Source organism: Typopeltis vanoorti, chromosome 1 (assembly GCF_054136105.1).
Source record: "Typopeltis vanoorti isolate ZY-2024b chromosome 1, IOZ_Tvanoo_1.0, whole genome shotgun sequence".
Taxonomy (NCBI): Eukaryota; Metazoa; Arthropoda; class Arachnida; order Uropygi; family Thelyphonidae; genus Typopeltis; species Typopeltis vanoorti.
Window position 1 is genome coordinate 167,925,238 of NC_143549.1, and position 21,447 is coordinate 167,946,684.

Below are 21,447 nucleotides of genomic sequence, written 5' to 3' on the forward strand. Positions count from 1 at the left end.
AGAAATACCTCTGCAATTCTCACATTCAGTTTTATTTCCCTTTTTATAAAGGGAAATAAAACTGGATTTTATGGAATTCGGAATCCAATCATCTGGAATTTGTCCCTCTGTCCAGGCCTTCTGAACTATGCAGTGGAGCCACTGTAAGACTTTTATACCTCCATACTTCAGAATTTCTGGTCAAATATCATCTACTATAGCTGCTTTTCCACATTTCAGACTTTTGATGGGTTTTTCAACTTGAAGTATGGTTATGTATTCCTGAATGCATGCCCGCTGAGGTATTTTACCACTGTGCTGTTACTGACTGTTTCATTTAACAATTTTTTAAAGAAATTATTCCATACATGAAGGATGTCCTTTTCTCCCATTTTCATGTCACCTTTATCATCTCTAACTCCTTTTACAGCACTCTTTGCTCCATTTCTAAGATTCTTTAACAACCACCAGAATATTTTGCCGCCTTCTTGATATTTATTTTCTATGTTCTTACAAAGTCCTCCCATGACTTTTGTTTAGCCAGTTTTACACAGTGTTTAGCTTTCTTACATTTGTCTCTGTATTTCTAAGAGCACAAGTTGACTTATTTGCCAGGAATTTTTGATATGCTTTCTTCTTTTCCTTCACTGCCTCTTTAACTTCTTGTGTCCACCATGGAGTTCTGATTTTTCTATTCTTATAGACAACTTCACCACAAGCCTCTCTGGCTGAATCAATCATTGTTTTCTTCAGGGTTTGCCACTGAACCTCAAAGGTTTTTGTTCTTATTCTCAAAAACTGTTAGTTTTTCTTCAATAATGTTTGTGTATTTTAGTCTACACATCTGACAGCTGCTGACCTTTTATTTGCTTCAAAATTTTCTTTCATGTTCTTGTTTTCAATATGAAATTTAATTTTATTCTGCTTAAGACTAAACAGTGATCACTTCCAATTTCAAATCCTCTGCACACTCTAGTGTCCTGAACCAGTGAGAAAACATCATTATCAACAATAACATAGGCAATCAGACTTTTCTTATTCCTTGCCTCTTCTCTCCATGTGAATTTGTGCACATTTTTATGTTGGAACATTGTGTTAATAATAAACAGTCCATGTCCTGAGCAGAAATCTAACAGGTATTTGCCATTATTATTAGGTTTGCCCTTTTCTCAAAATTTTACCAAAATGTTTTTGTATATCTGACAATCATTTCCTACTCTGCTATTTAGATCCCCAACAAGGACCAACTATTCCTTTTTCATTGAATATTTTGAGGCCTTTCTCTAAGGCCTCAAAATATTCCACCACTTCTAACTTTGTAGAAGTGGTGGAACTATAGGCACAAATGTCTCATTTTCCAGTTCCCTACTCGAAATTGCCTGCCATTCAAGAAGAATAGCCTTATATTTAGTGTTGAATACTATAGCTACGCCTTCTTTTTCTTGATTGTCATTGCCTGAATATAACATTTTATATTTATTGCTCAGAAAGATCTCACCAGTTTTGACTTTTATGTTTCAGTCACCCTTATGTCAATCTGGTACTTATCCAATTATTCAGCTTTTCTTTGCTATCTTGACTATCTTTTCTAAAATAATTGTACTACCCTTAACAGTAGATACCAGTTAGTATATCAGCCTCCAAGAACTAGTTCTCACTAATTCTCATATTTTGAGATTACAATGTATTCAGCAAAACAAACTGATACCCTCTGTTTCTGATGCTCATGTTTGTGTAGAGACATAAGCATTATCTTCATGCTTATTATGTGCACTCACCTCTTCAGTGTGTGTATGACTCAGTTGGACAACTTTCACATCTGTGTTAATATATACAGAATCCTTGCACATAATTAGTAAATCCTAACTAGATGAGCATACAATCATCCTTTCATCATAATCTCCTCCATGATTAAGCATATTGGTATCAACTACAGCGTGCTGAGGGGTCAAAGCTGAATAACTGAGAGGAGACCTCCACATAGCCTTTCAAGGAATGTGGAGAACCGACCAGGGCTTCTGACCTAATGTCCAATCTTCACCTTCTCGTGGTGCACCCTGTTGGTTATCTACTTGGATACTGAAAGAACGAGGATAGGCTGGCAATTTGGGATTTAGCCGCCAAATTGTATTCTTATTGGTTAAACCAAAATAAAAAATGATGGCACAACATGTCAAAATTTCATGCCGGCTGGGACGTCGCCCGGTTAAACAAGGCCCCCGTTGTTTTTGCCAGGAAACCAGGGTGAAGAGCGAAAAGTCAGCTACTGGAACAAATCTGAAAACACACCCCAACTCAACATCAGAGTTAAAGATCGGTACTATCAACATAAGAAGCCTGAATGGCAAAGAAATGGAGTTAGCTGAGGAATTAGATAAGTACCAGATCGACATAATAGGGGTGACTGAAACAAAAAAGATAAAAACTGGTGAGATCTTTCTGAGCAATAAATACAAAATGTTATATTCAGGCAATGACAATCAAGGAAAAGAAGGAGTAGCCATAGTATTCAACACAAATACGAGGCTAATCTTCTTGAATGGCAGGCAGTCTCAAGTAGAGTAATGTAGGCAAATATGAGAATGGGGAAATGGACAATGAGACTTATTTGTGCCTAGGGTCCCACAGAAGGTTCTACTAAGGTAGAAGCAGAGGAATTTTTTGAGGCTTTAGAAAAAGCAACTGACACAATGAAGAAGGAAAAAGTTGGTCCTTGCTGGGGATCTAAATAGCAGAGTAGGAAATGATTGTCAGACATACAAAAATATTTTGGGAAAATTTGGAGAAAAGAGCAAAGCTAATAATAATGGCAAATATCTGTTGGATTTCTGCTCAGGACATGGACTGGTTATTACTAACACCATGTTCCAACATAAAAATGTGCACAAATTCACATGGAGAGAAGAGGCAAGAAATAAGAAAAGTCTCATTGACTATGTTATTGTTGATAGTGATGTTTTCTCCCTGGTGCAGGACACCAGAGTGTACAGAGGATTTGAAATTGGAAGCGATCACTATTTAGTCTTGAGCAGGATAAAATTGAATTTCATATTGAAAAGAATAACACGTAAGAAAGTTTTAAAGCGAATAAAAGTTGAGCAGCTCTCAGATGTGAACTGTAGACTAAAATAAACAAAGATTATTGAAGAAAAAATGAGAGTTTGAAACAGGAATCAAGCTTTAGAGATTCAGTGGCAAGCCTTGAAGAAAACCTTGATTGATTGAGCCAGAGAAGAATGTGGTGAAGTTGTCTGCAAGGATAGAAAAATTAGAACTCCATGGTGGACACAGGAAGTTAAAGAGGCAGTGAAGGAAACGAAGAAAGCATATGAAAAGTTCCTGGCAAATAAGTCAGCCTGTGCTCTTTAGAGAATACAGAGACAAATCCAAGAATGCTAAACACTGTGTAAAACTAGCTAAGCAAAAGTCATGGGAGGACTTTGGCAAGAATATAGAAAATAAATATCAAGAAGGTGGCAAAATATTCTGGAGGTTGTTCAAGAAGCTTAGGAATGGAGGAAAGAGTGCTGTAAAAGGAGTTAGAGATGATAAAGGTGACATGAAAACAGGGGAAAAAGATATCCTTGAAGTATGGAGTAATTACTTTGAAAAACTGCTAAATGAAACAAGCAGTGATGTCAGCACAGTGGTAAAAACCACTGACCAGGCATGCAGTCAGGAATACATATCCATACTTGAAGTAGAAAAATCCATCAAAGGCTTGAAATGTGGAAAGGCAGCAGGAGTAGATGATATTTGACCAGAAATGCTGAAGTATGGTGGTATGAAAGTCTTACAGAGGCTGCACTGCATAGTTCAGAAAGCCTGGACAGAGGGGACGAATTCCCGATGATTGGAGTAGAGCTCTCATAGTACCCATATATAAAAAGAGAAATAAAACTGAATGTGAGAATTACAGAGGTATTTCTCTACTGAGTGTTCCTGGCAAGATCTATGCAAGTATACTTGAGAAACGGTTGAGAGGAATTGTGAAAGAAAAGCTTGGTGAAGAAAAGCTGGATTCAGGCCAAATAGAGATTGTCAGGATCAGATCTTCACTTTATGACAAATAGTCGAGAAAGCCTGGGAATATAACAAAGATCTGTATTTAAGTTTTGTCGATTTGGAAAAGGCATATGACAAGGTGCCAAGAGAGAAGCTATTCAATACGCTACAGTTATATGGTGTCAATGGGGCATTATATCAAGCAATACTTAGTCTTTATTTGAGCTGTAAGTCAGCAGTTAGAATTGAAGGAAGTACAGGAAGGTGGTTTCATGTTAAATCTGGTGTGAGACATGGATGTACATTATCCCCTCTGTTATTCATTATCTATATGGATCACATTATGAAGGAAAATGGTATTAAACATGATATCAAAATTGGAGATGTTAATGCCAGCTCTTTGCTTTATGCAGATGATGTTATACTTCTAAATAAATCGGCTACAAGTCTGCAGGATTCTCTGACTAAATTGAATAACTGTTGTAATAGATATGGTATGAAGGTCAGCAATAAAAAGACGAAGACAATGAAAATAGGCAGAATCATTTAAAATGTCAACTGTGTTGTGAATGGAGAAAATGTGGAACAAGTAAAACATTTCAGCTACTTAGGCACAATTTTTAGTGAAGATGGTAAATTAAATATAGAAATAGATAACAGAATCAGCAAAGCTGGTATGGTATGGAAGTCAATTGAATAAATTCATATGGAATAAGAGAGAAATTAATCGGAACACTAAATCAGCTGTATACAAGACAGTGTTCAAACCAGTTTTAACTTATGGATCTGAGAGCTGGGTCAGAAGTAAAACACTTGACCAAAGACTAGAGACCGCAGATATGAGAGTCCTGAGAAAGATTAGAGGAGTGAACAGATGTCATCAATAGCAATATCATATTAAAAATGAGGATATTAGGAAAGAACTTGACATTGTCAGCATCCAGGAATGCGTTAGCAGAGCTAATCTCAGGTGGTATGGTCACTTAAACAGAATGGGCGAAGAAAGATTAGCAAAACAAGTGTTCTCTGCCAGGTTGCCAGGAAAACGACCCAGAGGAAGACCAAGATATAGGTGGACTGATACAGTACAAAGTGCCTTAGACGATAGAAATATAAGATCTGATAATGTTGGAGTCTTGACAAGTAACAGACTGATTTGCAGGAAAATTGTAGATAGGAAGATTTGTTTTCATGTAATACTATCATATCCTGTACACCCCTTAAGGGTACATGGCAGGAATTTGATGATGATGATGGTAGCCACTACACAAGTGCATAACTAAAAATTCACACATATACCACAGTAATTAAATTTTTAATACTGTGGTATATGTGATATGTGTGAATTTTTAGTTATGAACGCTCCACGTTTCACTATATACTACAGGTGCATTATTTAGTCATGCTACCACAAAGATTCTCAAACATTTCTCCCATCATAATGCAGTTTCCATAACTCTTTGTGTACATATTAATAAATAATTTTTTCCAGATTCCAAACACATTCGTGTACAGGATGTTCCTTTATATAAATCCATTCCTCCTTCAAACTCACTCCAAAAACTCAGAATCGTTCCTTCTACACAGTCTATGCATTGAGCTGTTTACCATTATAGCACTTCTTTATTCACTGCTCTCATATCCTGGTCATATACTAATGATTTTCACTTTCTCACACTTTTACCAATCCTTTTATATCCTCCTCTCATACTTTATTTATCACTGGTTAAACCATCTGTACCTATCAGATGTACAATTTCTTTTCTTTTTTGTTTTTCAATTACATTTTAAAATGTTTTTGGATTTTAGCACCTGCAAAACCCGAATTCTTTAACATGCCTAAAAGAGTTGATTAGTATTTCTGATCATGAATTTCAAACTTTTTAATAATGGTTTTATGAGTTACAGGATGAATTTTCAAAAGGAGCTATTATGGTGTGCATCCATATCAGATAATGGAGCATAATAAAAAAATTGATAAAAATGGGGAAAAAAAAATCCGTAGCCATATAAAAAAGTAGAAAATGATATAAAATTACCAATAACCTTTTGGGGGGTGGGAACCACAAAAAAGGGATAGCCTGGTTTATGTATCTTTATCATCAAATTCCTGATATGTATCATCAAGATTAATTTTATAATCTCACATTCAATAACTTACCAGATGTGGATTTTATAGCCTTCTGGTTTAATGATGTGTTTATTACACTTTAACAGAGTAATTAAGTGTAGTTATCTAATGGTTGTGCCATGGAATTGGGGAAGATTCATTGTGATGTTTACCCTGACGATTCTTCAATATGCACTAAAATAATACATCAGATCATCAAGTGGAAGGCCACAAAAAGAAGATGCCTCCCGCTTCTCTCGAGAACAGTTGCCTTCTTTCCTTCATTCAAACCAAAAGCAGGCAATATCGTGATATACTGACTGCTCTTAGTTGATCGTTGTGTTTTTATTACTTTAAGCTGTCTTTTGGTTTTAAATAACTGATAACTTATAGTTTGGCAATCAGTGTGCAACTGTCATAGCAAACCTTCTTCAGTTTAACAATTTTAAAATACAGAAAAATAAGCAATTAAAATATATACATGGAAAAATAAATAAAGAATATGCACAGGTATATATATATATATATATATATATATATATATATATCCATACGCACCTCAAAGAGGAGACTCTCAACATCTGAATTGGCGATTCTTCATATTTATCTGCTCTCAAAGTGCAGGTTCTTCCAGACTGAATATCTGTTAACATAAGTTCATTATGAACTTGGCCCATGCTATTAATCAAGTTAGGATGTGCATAAGACATAAAAGCTGTCAGACTCACCCATTCAATACCTCTAAAAATAAATAAACAAACAATAATAAATAAATTAATTAATGGTAATTGGATTCTGGAATAGAAATGATATAAAAGTAAAAAAGATGAAAATGAGCCCATGTTGATTATTAGACCTCTGGGAGTCAAGGACACATCGAAGAAGCTACACATCATCAAAATCACCTCTCACATTTTCTTTTCAACTCATTCACATTAGATGCACTTCAACCTTGCAACTCTTAAAATCATTAAAATATGCAAGAAATTAACATAAACTGGGTTGTATATTGGCAGAAGGATTTTAATAATTGATACTAAGTAAAAAAACACCAACAAGTTTCGCCAACTTAGCTGTCTGGTTTCGTCAGGGTGTATAAAAGAGATACAAAACAACTTAAACTGTTCGTGAAGGAATGAACCGAATACAATTGTATTTTTTACAAATACAGAAGAACGTATTCATCAAACGTATGGAGTGTGTATGATATCAACTGTAGTTATGTAGGATTGTTCTGTAATTAGCAGTGAAATTTAACTCTGGCATGTTTAATGATCTTATGAGGGTCTTCCAAATATCAGCTAGACTTAATCCTTGATTTCTATTGAGGTTGCGTTTAGAACGGATGACTGCTATAGCTTCTTTTATGTTTTGGGAGCAGAAATCTTCCTCTAAAGAGAGCATGGAGCTTTTTTCCCATTCAGTGGTATGGTTTGACCTCGAGAAATGAAGGGTTGTGTTCTCTGCTGTTGTTTACATCTCCGACGTGTTCTCTTTTTCTTATTTCCAAACTTCTTGAGGTCTGACCAATGTAATTTAATCCACATGAACGGCAGATGTTACAGACACTGGCATATTTGAAGAAGGCATAACTGCCTTTCAGAGATCTTAAAAAGTGGTGGATAGTCTTTAAAGGTTTAAAAGTCACTAGTATTTCATGTGGCTTGAGGAGTATAGCAATCTTTTTAGAAACTGTCCCAGCATAAGGAATGGCAATGGTGGATTTGTAATGTGTTTCCTCAGATTGTTGTTGTGGAGGGTCGCAGAAAAGTATCTTATAGATCAGTTTTTTTGGATAACCATTGTCTATCAGGGTTTTTGATATATGGGATAATTCCTCTTTGAGATCTTTTTCTTCTGTTGTGATGTGAGTGGCCCTTTTGAGCATGTGTACAATGATGCTCAGTTTTTGAGAAATGTGGTGCAAAGATGTAAAGTGCAAATATCGACCTGTGTTGGTTGGTTTACGATAGACTGCAAAGCTGATATGTCCATCCATTTGTTTTTTAATTAAGGTATCCAGGAATGACAATTGTTTGTCCTCCTCAAGTTCCAAGGTGAACTTTATTTTGTGATGGAAGGAGTTAATCTTGGTTAGAAAATCAAAAAGATCTTTTTCTGTATTTTTCCATATGATAAAGATGTCATTTTCCAGTTTCTCTATAAAGAGATCTGCCCATTACGAGGCCTGTTAATTGATCATAAATTGTTCCATTCCATAAGAAAAAATTAGATTTTAGGCAATGATGAAAAAGAGAAGCAATATCTTTAGGGAAAAGGTTGCACAAAATGCTGATTACTTCTTCTACTGGAACATTAGTAAATAAGGATATTACATCCAGGCTTGCAAGAATGTCTGTTTCGGAGATTGAGATGTTCTTCAATTTATCAACGAAATGTTGTGAATTTTTTATATAGGTATCCGAATTATGGATGTGTGCCTTAAGGAGACAGGAGAGGTGTTTCAATAATAAGTATATGGGAGAATTAATTCCATCCACTATAGGGAGTAGAGGTATTCCATTTTTGTGTACTTTGGGAGAGTTATATAGTCCCTGTTAGATCTTGAATGAAGAGATTTTTTTAAATATATCATTCTGGGTTTAACAAGTTCAGATCAACAAAGATATACTTGTACATAGGTAAAGATGCAGACGGCGCATGCTTGTAATTCCCAGAAGACGCTGCAAAGGAGATCATCTGGCATGCAAAATGATCAGTATCAGGGAGAAAGCGTGACACAGTGAGAAGGGGAAAAAAGTAGTAACATAAAAGCAGTCTGCTCCCCTTTCTTGAGGCTTTTTTCTTCTTACCTCTTCTTGGGTTCCAGATAGTCTTCTGCTGCTCGGCATCGACACCAGTAGTTCCAGGGTCCTGGCTCGAGACATCTTTGGAGATGAGTAGTTGAATACGACCTTCGAAACGGCATGACCGACGGAGACAAAGCGGTGAAGGAGAGGGCCAAGCATGGCCACATGGTCAGACTTCCGTAGAGATCTGTACCCGATGATCGCTATGAATGACCACGTGTATCAAAATTAAGCTGAGCTGATTCTAGTCCACTTCGGAGGAAGAGACCTAATAATATGTTCCAAGTCAAGCCATGTGAGACAATCGTCCAGACAAAGAACAAGCATTTCATAAGAACAGTTGAAGAATAAGTGACGGACCTGATGAATTTCCTGAGAGTTGGTAATGTACAACCTTCAGTGTTTCTTTGTTGAGAAAGGGAAGAAATGTTATGAATTAGTAAGCAGGAACATTGTATTATGGAACTCTTAGTGATTATTTAGTAGCAGTGTCTTAACTCCATAAACATAATAATGAGTGATTGTATAGATGAATTATGTTATACATGTCATGTAAAATAATTAACAAAGTTAATAGAATAACTACTCTGGAGGAAATTATAGATCGGTGTATTGATGAGAGCTAAGAATTATTCTAGTAGTAATAATTCATGCTAAGGTTCAGTAGTATCGAATTTTGTTGCCATAATTAGTTTTATAACCTAGAATGCCATTAATTTAGCTGAGTGTATAATTTGGATATGTATTCTAAGAATTCAATAAATGTATTTTAGCATTTTTACCTGACTTGTGGCCTGAAATTGAATCCAATGCACCACTCATTTTAATCAGAACCTGAGCAGGATAGAATAACGTAATTGAGACCACGACTGCAAATGAAAAGTAGTGCAAGTGATTCAGGTAATTTGATATTAAGTGTATTTGATAGATTGATCAGTTTTGTATATTTTTTGGGAGTTGTTGCTTGGTTAAGTGTTCTTCTAACCTAAAGGTATTGGCTGGCCAGCTAAAACAAATAAATTTGCCAGTACCTAATTGAGGAGTAACTCCAGACAGTCGTTACAAAGGATTTGGCTATAACCTGAGACAAACCCACTGTTTAATTAATTAATACAAGTGATCAATCACAGGGTTGATCAAATGTATAGATAGCTCTTCTACCACAAGTAGCGAAGAACGATCAAGTTAGTCTCGCATTTTAGAGTGAACAAGACATATAGGCAAAAGCAATACCTAATATATTAAGAACAATAAATTAATGTAATAATAGATACGTAATATCATTAAAGAAACAGATATAACATCGTGCCATTAGTGGATGTAATGATTTTAATCTTCATTTTAGGTCTGTTGGCCAGCTGTTCATATTACGTAACAAGTTGATTTTTTCCTGTGGGGTTTGAATCTGTGTCAGAGAGTAAGTCCGTGATTCTTTTCCATATAATCTCTGGTGTTTAAGATTGTTGACTTACAACTCAAATAATAAATTTAGTTTAATCCTTTATCCAAGTGAAAGCAAACAAAGTTTGCGCCTGAAGTATCTTCAGGACTGAGGAAACTCGTAGTAAAGGTGGACCAAGCTCTCCTCACTCCTTGTCTCAGATTAAAGTTTATTTTCCACTTGGTTAGATTAAAGAGTTAATCTAACCAAGTGGAAAATAAACTTCTTACAACTCAAATATCTATGTATTGCTGAGCATAATGTCCTATTTACACCATATAATTATAGCAGTTTGAATAGCTTTTTTCATGATGGCACTTTATCATATTCCTTTTCCAGATCGAAAACTTAAATACAGATATTTATATCTCCATGATTTATCAAATATTTGTCATAAAGTGAAGAAAATCTAATCCTGTAAAACCTCCATTTGACCTGAATCCAGCTTGCTTTTCTCCACGCTTCCCCTTCCATAATATTTTTTAACCTCTTCTGGAGTACGACTGTATAAATTACCTCAAAAACTCAGCAGAGAAATTCCCTTGTAATACTCAAATTATATGGAATGAGACTGGCTTCTCAATTAGGAAGTGTAGCCACTATAACTTTTATGCCTCCATATTTGAGCATTTCTGAAAATATCCTCTGCCTTTCCACATTTCAGGTTTTTGATAGCTTTTCCTACCTCAAGTGCCGATATATTCTCCTGACTGCATTCTTGAATATTTTCTTTTCCGTCACTGTTATTTCACTTCTTGGTTCATTAGAAGCCTCAAAGTAATTTCTCCAGATATTTATATCTATTTTATGTTTTTATATCACCTTTATCATCTTTAATTACTTTTATAGCAATCTAATATGTGGCCCATAAATGATAGATATCATAACAGCCAAAATAACTGCATAACCATTTAATTTGTACGTACCACCAAGACAAAGAATTGGAGCAGTTTTATGAAGACATACAAACTGCAATCTCTAATGCTAAGTCAGATGACATTATTATGATGATTAACCACCTAAATGCAAAAAGGGTTCAGAAAAAAAATATCATTTTGCAGGAGAAACCAAGGGCTTGGTGGAATTAGAAATGAAAGAGATGAGAGATTGATTAAGTTCTGTGAAATCAATGACCTAATAATTGCAAACACACTATTTAAACATCCTCCTAGAGGACTACATACATGGAATAGCCGTGGGGCATCTATAGAAATCAAACTGACTGACTATATAATAATAAGCAAAAGATTCCAAAATGCAAAAACACAAACAAAAACATATCCCAGAGCAGACATAGGACTGGACCACAACCTAGTGATTGCAAAAATCTAAATAGAACTTAAGATACCAAGCCAACCATTTATAAGAGAAACTTATAACTCAGACTCACTTAACAATCAAGAAATTAAAGACCGCTTTATAATAGAATTTATAAAATACTTTAACAAGTCTGACACTGCAACTCACACAGAAAATAGAAGACCAATCGATAAAATTAATATGAACTGGCAAACATTCAAAAATAGCACCAATAAAGCAGCTAAAAATACGTTCCCACAATTAAAAAGGAAAAAGGAATAAACCTTGGTTAAATGAAAAAATATTCAAGTTGATGGAACTAAGAAATAAGTTAAAGAACAAACCTGAATATAAAAGCATAAATAATCATCATCATCAAATTCCTGCCATGTATCCTCAACGGCTGTACAGGATATAATAGTACTACTTGAAAAATTTACATCATTACTAACTTCCTACCTACAATTTTCCTCCAGATCAGTCTATTACTTGTCAAGACACGATTATTATCAGATCGTATATTTTTGTCGTCTAAGGCACTTTGTACCCTATCAAAGCACCTATATCTTGGTCTTCCTCTGGGTCATTTTGCTGAAAACATGGGAGAGAACACTTGTTTTGCCAATCCTTCCATGCCCATTCTGTTTAAATGACCATACCACCTGAGATTAGCTCTGCTAACGCATTTCTGGATGCTGACAATGTCAAATTCTTTCTTAATATCCTCATTTTTAATATGATATTGCCACTGATGCCATCTGTTCATGCCTCTGATCTTTCTCAGAACTCTCATATCTGCAGTCTCTAGTCTTTGGTCAAATGTTTTACTTCTGACCCAGCTCTCAGATCCATAAGTTAAAACTGGTTTAAACACTGTCTTGTATACAGCTAATTTAGTGTACCGACTAATTTCTCTCTTATTCCAAATGAATTTATTCAATTTACTTCCTACTATACCAACTTAATTGATTCTGTTGTCTATTTCCATATTTAATTTACCATCTTCACTAAAAACCGTGCATAAGTAGGTGAAATGTTTTACTTGTTCCACAGCTTCTCCGTTCACAATGCAGTTGACATTTTCAACGCTTCTGCCTATTTTCATTGTCTTTGTCTTTTTGTTGCCGACCTTCATAGCATATCTATTACAACAGTTATTCAATTTAGTAAAATCTTCCAGACTTGTAGTGGATTTATTGATAAGTATAACATCGTCCGCATAAAGCAAAGAGCTGACATTAACATCTCCAATTTTGATATCATGTTTAATACCACTTTCTTTCATAATGTGATCCATATAGATAACGAATAACAGAGTGGATAATGTACATCCTTGTTTCACACCAGATTTAACATTAAACCATCTTCCTGTACTTCCATCAATTCTAACCGCTGACTTACAACTCAAATAAAGACTAAATATTGCTTGATATAATTCTCCATTGACAATATATAACTGTAGCGTATTGAATAGCTTCTCTCTTGGCACCTTATCATATGCCTTTTCCAGATCGACAAAACTCAAATAGAGATCTTTAGTTATATTCCCATGATTTCTCCACTATTTGTCGTAAAGTGAAGATCTGATCCTGACAGCCGCTATTTGGCAAGAATCCAGTTTGTTCTTCACCAAGCTTTTCTTCTACAATTCTTCTCAACCATTTCTCAGTATACTTGAAATATACCAGGAACACTCAGTAGGGAAATACCTCAGTAATTCTCACATTCAGTTTTATTTCCCTTTTTATATATGGGTACTATGAGATCTCTGCTCCAATCATCGGTATTCGTCCCTCTGTCAAGGCCTTCTGAACTATACAGTGCAGCCACTGCAAGACGTTTATACCACCATACTTCAGCATTTCTGGTCGTGCCGTTCCACATTTTAAGCCTTTGATGGCTTTTTCTACTTCAAGTATGGATATGTATTCCTGACTGTATGCCAGCTGAGTGTTTTTTACCACTGTGCTATCACTGCTTGTTTCATTTAGCAATTTCTCGAAGTAATTACTCCATATGTCAAGGATATCTTTTTCTACCATTTTGATGTCACCTTTATCATCATTAACTCCTTTTACAGTACTCTTTCTTCCATTTCTAAGCTTCTTCAATAACCTCCAAAATATTTTACTACCTTCTTGATATTTATTTTCTATGTTCTTGCCAAAGTCCTCCCATGAATTTTGTTTAGTTAGTTTTACACAGTGTTTAGCTTTCTTACATTTGTCTCTGTATTCTTTAAGAGAAAAAGGTGACTTATTTGGCAGGAACTTTTGATATGCTTTCTTCTTTTCCTTCACTGCCTCTTTAACTTCCTGTGTCCACCATGCAGTTCTGATTTTTCTATCTTTGAACACAACCTCACCACATGCTTCTCTGGCTGAATCAATCAAGGTTTTTTTCAAAGCTTGCCACTGAATCTCTAAAGTTTGGTTCCTGTTCTCATACTCTTTCATTTTTTCTTCAATAATCTTTGTGTATTTTAGTCTACAGTTCACATCTGAGAGCTGCTCAACTTTTATTTGCTTTAAAACTTTCATCATCATCATCAAATTCCTGCCATGTACCATCAAGGGGTGTACAGGATATGATAGTACTACATGAAAAAAATGACATCATTACTAACTTCTTAACTACAATTTTCCTCCAAATCAGTCTGTTACTTGTCAAGATTCCGACATTATCAGATCTTATATTTCTATCATCTAAAGCACTTTGTACCATATCAATCCACCTATATCTTGGTCTTCCTCTGGGTCGTTTTGCTGCCAACCTGGCAGAGAACACTTGTTTTGCTAATCTTTCTTCGCCCATTCTGTTTAGGTAACCATACCAGCTAAGATTAGCTCTGCTAACGCATTCCTGGATGCTGACAATGTCAAGTTCTGTCCTAATATCCTCATTTTTAATATGATATTGCCATTGATGCCATCTGTTCACGCCCATAATCTTTCTCAGGACTCTCATATCTGTGGTCTGTAGTCTTTGGTCAAGTGTTTTCTTCTGATCCAGCTCTCAGATCCATAAGTTAAAACTGGTTTGAACACTGTCTTGTATACAGCTAATTTAGTGTTCTGGCTAATTTCTCTCTTATTCCATATGAATTTATTCAATTAATAAATTGAATAAATTTTTCTGCTCTGGACATGGAACTGGTTATTATTAACACCATGTTCCAACATAAAAATGTTTACAAATTCACATGGAGAGAAGAGGCAAGGAATAAGAAAAGTCTCATTGACTATGTTATTGTTGATAGTGATGTTTTCTCCCTGGTGCAGGACACCAGAGTGTACAGAGGATTTGAAACTGGAAGTGATCACTATTTAGTCTTGAGCAGGATAAAATTGAATTTCATATTGAAAATAATAACATGTAAGAAAGTTTTAAATTTAGAAAAATAAATAAAAAAAAATAAAAACTTTTTTACATGTTAATTTTTTTTTTTTTTAATATGTCGATCTGGTATGTATCTAATTCCTCAGCTAGCTCCATTTCTTTGCCAATCAGGCTTCTTATGTTGATAGTACCGATCTTTAACTCTGGTGATGTTGAGTTGAGGTGTTTTTTCAGATTTGTTCTAGTCTGACTTTTCGCTGTTCACCCTGGTTCTTTGGTGAAAATAAAGAAATCAAAAAAGAATGCACGAAAGCCCAAGAGGAATGGATTAAGAATAAATGTACAGTAGAAAAAACCTTGATAGAAAGCACACAAGCAGAGAAATGTACGAAAAGATCAGAGAAATGACAAAAGGACAAATAAAGAAAATCACTCAAGTGTCATTACAGAATCAGGAGACCATATTCTAATGGATAAAAAAGAGAGAAATGTATGAAAAGATCAGAGAAATGACAAACAGGACAAATAAAGTAAATCACACAAGTGTCATTACAGAATCAGGAGACCATATTCTAATGGATAAAAAAGAAATCATGGAAAGATGGATTGAATACACGAGGAAATTATACGAACAGCAAAGAAATAATATTTCCAAACAGACAGATTTAAAAGGACCATCCATTTTACTTTGCAAAGTTGAAAACACCTTCAGAAAACTAAAACCACATAAATCTGCAGACATAGGTAATATCTTGGAAGAATGGATGAAGGAGGACTGAAATTCCTAACAAAATTATACAATAAGATATATGAATATATGAGACTGGATTTTTACCCAAAGATATTAATCACTCAATTTTTATTCCAATCCCCCCCCCCCACACACAAACACAAAAAAGTACAAGATGTGAAGAGTTCAGGATAATTGACCTCATCAGTCAAGCATCAAAAGTCCTCTTATATGTTATTCTTGAAAGAAATAAAAGAAAAAAAAAATGGAGAAATAAATAATACACAAAGTAGCTTCAAGGAAAATGTAGGTACAAGAGAAGGTATTTTCAATATCAGAACTATCATAGAAAGATATCTAGAAAAACAAAATGATGTGTACCTCTGCTTCATAGATTACAAAAAGGCATTTGACAATGTTCAACACAAGCAATTAATTGAAATCCTTTCAAAAATAGACATGGATGGGAAAAGACATTAGGCTAATAACTAATCTTTATCAGGAACAGACTGCATCTTTGAAAATAAATGGAGAGACCTCAGAAGAATTCCCACTTCAGAAAGGTGTGAAACAAGGCTGTCTTGTCTCCAATTCTCTTTAACCTATACACAGAAGAAATATTTAATAAAATTAGTAACCTCAAAGGAATCACTGTGTGGGACAAAAATATTAGTAATCTAAGATATGAAGATGACAAGGTTTTTCTAGATGTAAATAAATATGACCTCTAGTGACCTCAAGTGCAGCAAACAGTATGGCCTCAGTTTCAACTTTAAAAAAGACAAAAATCATGACAATTTCAAGAGAAAAGGAAATACCAAAAATATACATCAGTATAAAAGGAAATAAACTAGAATACAAGTGCAAACACACTTGATCACAGAGAATGGCAGGACAGAAGATGAAATTAGGATTAAAATTGCACAGTCAACTTTCAATAATATGATAACTCTACTGACATCTAGAGAGTTAAATCTGAAAACAAAACTAAGAATCTCCAAATGTTACTTGTTTAGCTGCACTTTCTTCAGTTTTCTCATTCTTTCAGAGAACATGATGACTTACTTGATAGGAATTTTTGATACACTTTCTTCTTTCCATTTTAACTTAACAAGTTAAAATGGAAAGAAGAAAAAAGAGTGCATTTTAACTTGTTAAGTTCCATGAGCAAGTTTGATTTATCTATCCATGCAAAGCACTTCACTACATACCTCTCTGACAGAATCCAAGTTTTCTTTAGGTCTGACAATGAGGCTTCAAGGTTTTGTTTTTGTCTTTAATTTTTTATTTAATAATATTGTATTTGCATCTTCGGTTCATCACTTTTAAGCAGCTTGAAAACTGCTTGAATCTGATTCTTTCAAAGCATTCTTACATGTTTTTCTTTTCAATATGATATTCAATTTTATTCTGCTTAAAACTCAATGGTGATCACCTCCCATTTCAAATCCACTGTATACTCTCGTGTTCTAAACTGGCATTAAGATATCAATCTACAATAACATAGCCCATGGGACTTTTTAGTATGTCTTCTCACCATGTGAAATTTGTGCACAGCTTTATGATGGAACACGTCAGTAATAACTTTTTTTTTATGTCATGAATCCAGCAGGTACTTATTTGCTCTATTCTGCATCGTTTTTGCAATAGATTTCAATGTGTCTGCTGTTTAGGCTTCAAAAGGACCACTTTTCATTTTTACATCAGCTGTCTCCTCTTAATGCACAAATAAGTTTCACTACTGAATTCAAGTTCCCATTCACATTAATGCATGTGACAACTTTTTGTCACCAAGTAGCATGCTATCATCTTTAAATTCCTGTTATGCACCTTTAATGGGTGTACAGGATATTATGATAGAAAAGATACACAGAAAAGTTCATTACTGATCCTGATCAACAATTTACCTCCAAAGTAATCTGTTAAGACTCCAATATTATCGCATCTTATATTTCTGTCTTCAAAGGTACTTTTTCCTGTATCAATCAGCCTACATATTGGTCTTCTTCTGGGACTTTTTTCCTGCCAACCTGGCAAAGCATACTTATTTTGCTATTCTTTCCTCCTCCATTCTGTTTATATGACCATACCACCTGAGATTAGCTCTGTTAATACATTCCTGAATGTTAATAATGGCAAGTTCTTTCCTAATATGATACTGCCATCTGTTCAATCCCTTAATCTTTTTCAGAACTCTCAAAACTGTGATCGTCAGTCTTTGATCAAGTGTTTTATTTCTAATCCAGCTTTCAGGTCCATAAGTTAAAATTGGTTTGTACACCACCATGTATACAGCTAATTTTTCTTTTATTCCGCTTTTCATTTATTCAGCTGACTTCCTACCATACAAGCTTTACTAATTCTGTTATCTACTTCCATATTCAAACTGCCATCTTCACTAAAAATTTGCATAAACAACTGAAATGTTTCATTTGTTCTGTAGGTGATCCATTCAGGATACAGTTGATGTTGATTTAAAAATCAAGGCATAAGTGAAAGACATTACAGCAATCCCTCGATTAATGCACCTTCGATTGGTGCGTCATTTTTTTTCTATACCCAAATTCGATTAGTGCACCTCTAAAATTCGATGAATGCGTCTATATACATCTTAAAAATAAATGTTACAGATTTTAAAAATTTTTCTATCTATACATTTTTATGGCTAACTATTTAAAAAAAAATCACTCAGCAGGATGAAATAATTTAGTTACTGATTTAAAACATTTTACAAAATTATTTTTTAATGGCATACTACCCTATTTCCATGTACACTATGTTCCAAATTTACTGCCAAAATATATGTCATCTGATAATTACACATTTTTACTGATCATATCTCGTGCCCCCTTTGCAACAGTTTTCCTTATATTTTTCAAGAATTTTTCCAACCTTTCATCATGAGTAAAAGAATTAGTGAGCATTAAAATTAGTGAGAATTCAAAATCAAAGTATTATAACGATTGAATTAGAGAGACTTCTTTCTACATGGATCGAAGATTGTAACCAAAAACTGATCCCACTAAGCACTGACCTTATTAAATCAAAAGCATTAAGTCTCTTTGCAACCTTGAAAGAAAGTGGTATCAATAATGGAAAAGAAGAATTCCATACTATCCTTAGCTTTTTCAAAACCGCTCAGAAAATCTGCCAACTTCTTCCCATGACTTTTGTTTAGTTAGTTTTACACAGTGTTTAGCTTTCTTACATTTGTCCCTATATTCTCTAAGAGCACAAGCTGACTTATTTGCCAGGAACTTGTGATATGCTTTCTTCTTTTCCTTCACTGCCTCTTAAACTTCCTGTGTCCACCATGGAGTTCTGATTTTTCTATCCTTGCAGACAACCTCACCACATGCCTCTCTGGCTGAATCAATCAGGGTTTTCTTCAAAGCTTGCTATTGAATATCCAAGGTTTGGTTCCTGTTCTCAAACTCTTTCATTTTTTCTTCAATAATGTTTGTGTATTTTAGTCTACAGTTAACATTTGATGGCTGTTCAACTTTTATTCGCTTTAGAACTTTCTTGCAGGTTCTTCCTTTCAATATGAAATTCAATTTTATCCTGTTCAAGACTAAATGATGATCACTTTCAATTTCAAATCCTCTGTACACTCTGGTGTCCTGCACCAGGTAGAAAACATCACTATCACCAATAACATAGTCAATGAGACTTTTCTTATTCCTTGCCTCTTCTCTTCATGTGAATTTGTGCGCATTTTTATGTTGGAACATGGTGTTAGTAATAACCAGTCCATATCCTGAGCAGAAATCCAACAGGTATTTGCTATTATTATTAGCTTTGCTCTTTTCTCCAAATTTTCCCAAAATATTTTTGTATGTCTGACAATCATTTCCTACTCTGCTATTTAGATCCTCAACAAGGACCAACTTTTCCTTTTTCATTGTGCCTGTTTCTTTCTTTAAAGCCTCAAAAGATTCCTCCACTTCTAACTTTGTAGAACCATCTGTGGGACCATAGGCACAAATAAGTCTCATTAGACTATTACACTTTTTTTTTTATATAATCTGTGGTTATAACTGATGGTTCTAATTTTTTGTATGAATTAGAACCACCAGTTATAACCTAGTCTGTAACCTTCATTTTAGCTTACTAGTTTGTATTCCCTGAGGATGCCAACAGAAAAAATTGGAAACATGTAGGAGGATAAAATAAAGCTACTTGACAAAGATTATATAAAAAAAAAAAGTGTAATAGTCTTATGAATAATTGTCAAGAAAAAATTCAACATAAGTCTCATTGTTCAGTTTCCCCATTCTGATATTTGCCCACATCAATCTACTTGAGACTGCCTGCCATTCAAGAAGATTAGCCTCATATTTAGTGTTGAATATTATGGCTACTCCTTTTCTGTGATTGTCATTGCCTGAATATAACATATAACACCAGTTTTTGTCTTTTTTGTTTCAGTCATCCCTATTATGTCGATCTGGTACTTATTCAATTCCTCAGCTAGCTCCATTTCTTTGCCAATCAGGCTTCTTATGTTGATAGTACCGATCTTTAACTCTGGAAATGTTGAGTTGAGATGTGTTTTGGGATTTAATATCAGAGATTAATAATAATGTAAACATAATCATGTAGTGCTGTCATAATAACCTGAACACCCCTTGGAGATACATATCAGGAAATTGATGATGATTATCTGTTGAATGTGATATGAGTTACAGCCATTTGATTTCACTAATACTTAATTGAGTGAAACTCTGTTGTAAACTGAACGATAAGAACGAATGTTATGTGCTGTTAATCGATGGTTTGACAACTCCGATTTTCTGGGAGGCATCATGCATAGAACTCTGATGTGCATGCTATCAAAGACAAGTTTCCAATATACATTGGAGACAAAGTTATCAGAGGCTGTACAGATAAGTGGAATGTCCAAAAGGTAGGATGGTAATATGTTAAAAGTGATATCAGAAAAGAATTTGACATCACTAGAAATCAAAAATATGTGAGCAGAGCCTAATCTACAGTGGTGTGATCACTAAAATCGAATGGAAGAGGAGAGGCTATCAAAAGTGGCATTTCATGACATGATGACAGGGAAAAAATAGAAAATCAAGTACTTCTAGGAACCACAAAAATAGTTTTTTTTTTTTTTATAGTGGATTATTAAGCAGAAAAATTGCAGAAACAATAAAACTAGTTTGTCACAGCCAGGATATAGGTGCACAATTGATGGCTTTGTTAATGTAAGAATTAGTGAGAGATGCTTATATTTAGTTAAAAAAAATGTGAAGGAAAAAAAATCAGGTCTTCATATTTGATATGGAGACCTGATGATTTGTTTGCAGTCACTGTTATTTATTTAAATCACTAAAGATAATATAACATAGTTTATAGTTAACAATCTGTTTACTCATGAAATCTTAACAACCAAACTACACTAACTAATATAGATATTATTTACACACACACACACACACACACACACACACACACACACACACACACACACACACACACACACACACACACACAAAAAAGTGTTTATCATAATGAAAATGAAATACCATTTTCATCACAACTTAAAAAATTCACATTTTTACTGGGGGAATGGCTCACTCATTTGATTTGTTTTGACAAGTATTTTGCAAAAGAACTCAGACTCCCTCTTATCACAGTATGTTTCATTGGATTTTTACTTTTCTTTTTTTTTTTTTTTTCTTCTGATTCTGAATGCATAATTTATTGAATCAAAGAATTAAGC

The 21,447-nt window shown here is 34.4% G+C and overlaps 1 protein-coding gene across 1 annotated transcript in view; it reads right to left on the minus strand.

The window, feature by feature from the left end:
- The window catches only part of LOC150110628 (WD repeat-containing protein 11-like), a 355,935-nt gene that overhangs the window by 181,288 nt on the left and 153,200 nt on the right, over positions 1-21,447 (minus strand). Inside the window, exon 12 of the mRNA XM_090399950.1 lies at positions 6,653-6,835. Coding sequence (XP_090256076.1) covers positions 6,653-6,835 — 183 coding nt within the window. The remainder of the gene's footprint in view (positions 1-6,652; positions 6,836-21,447) is intronic.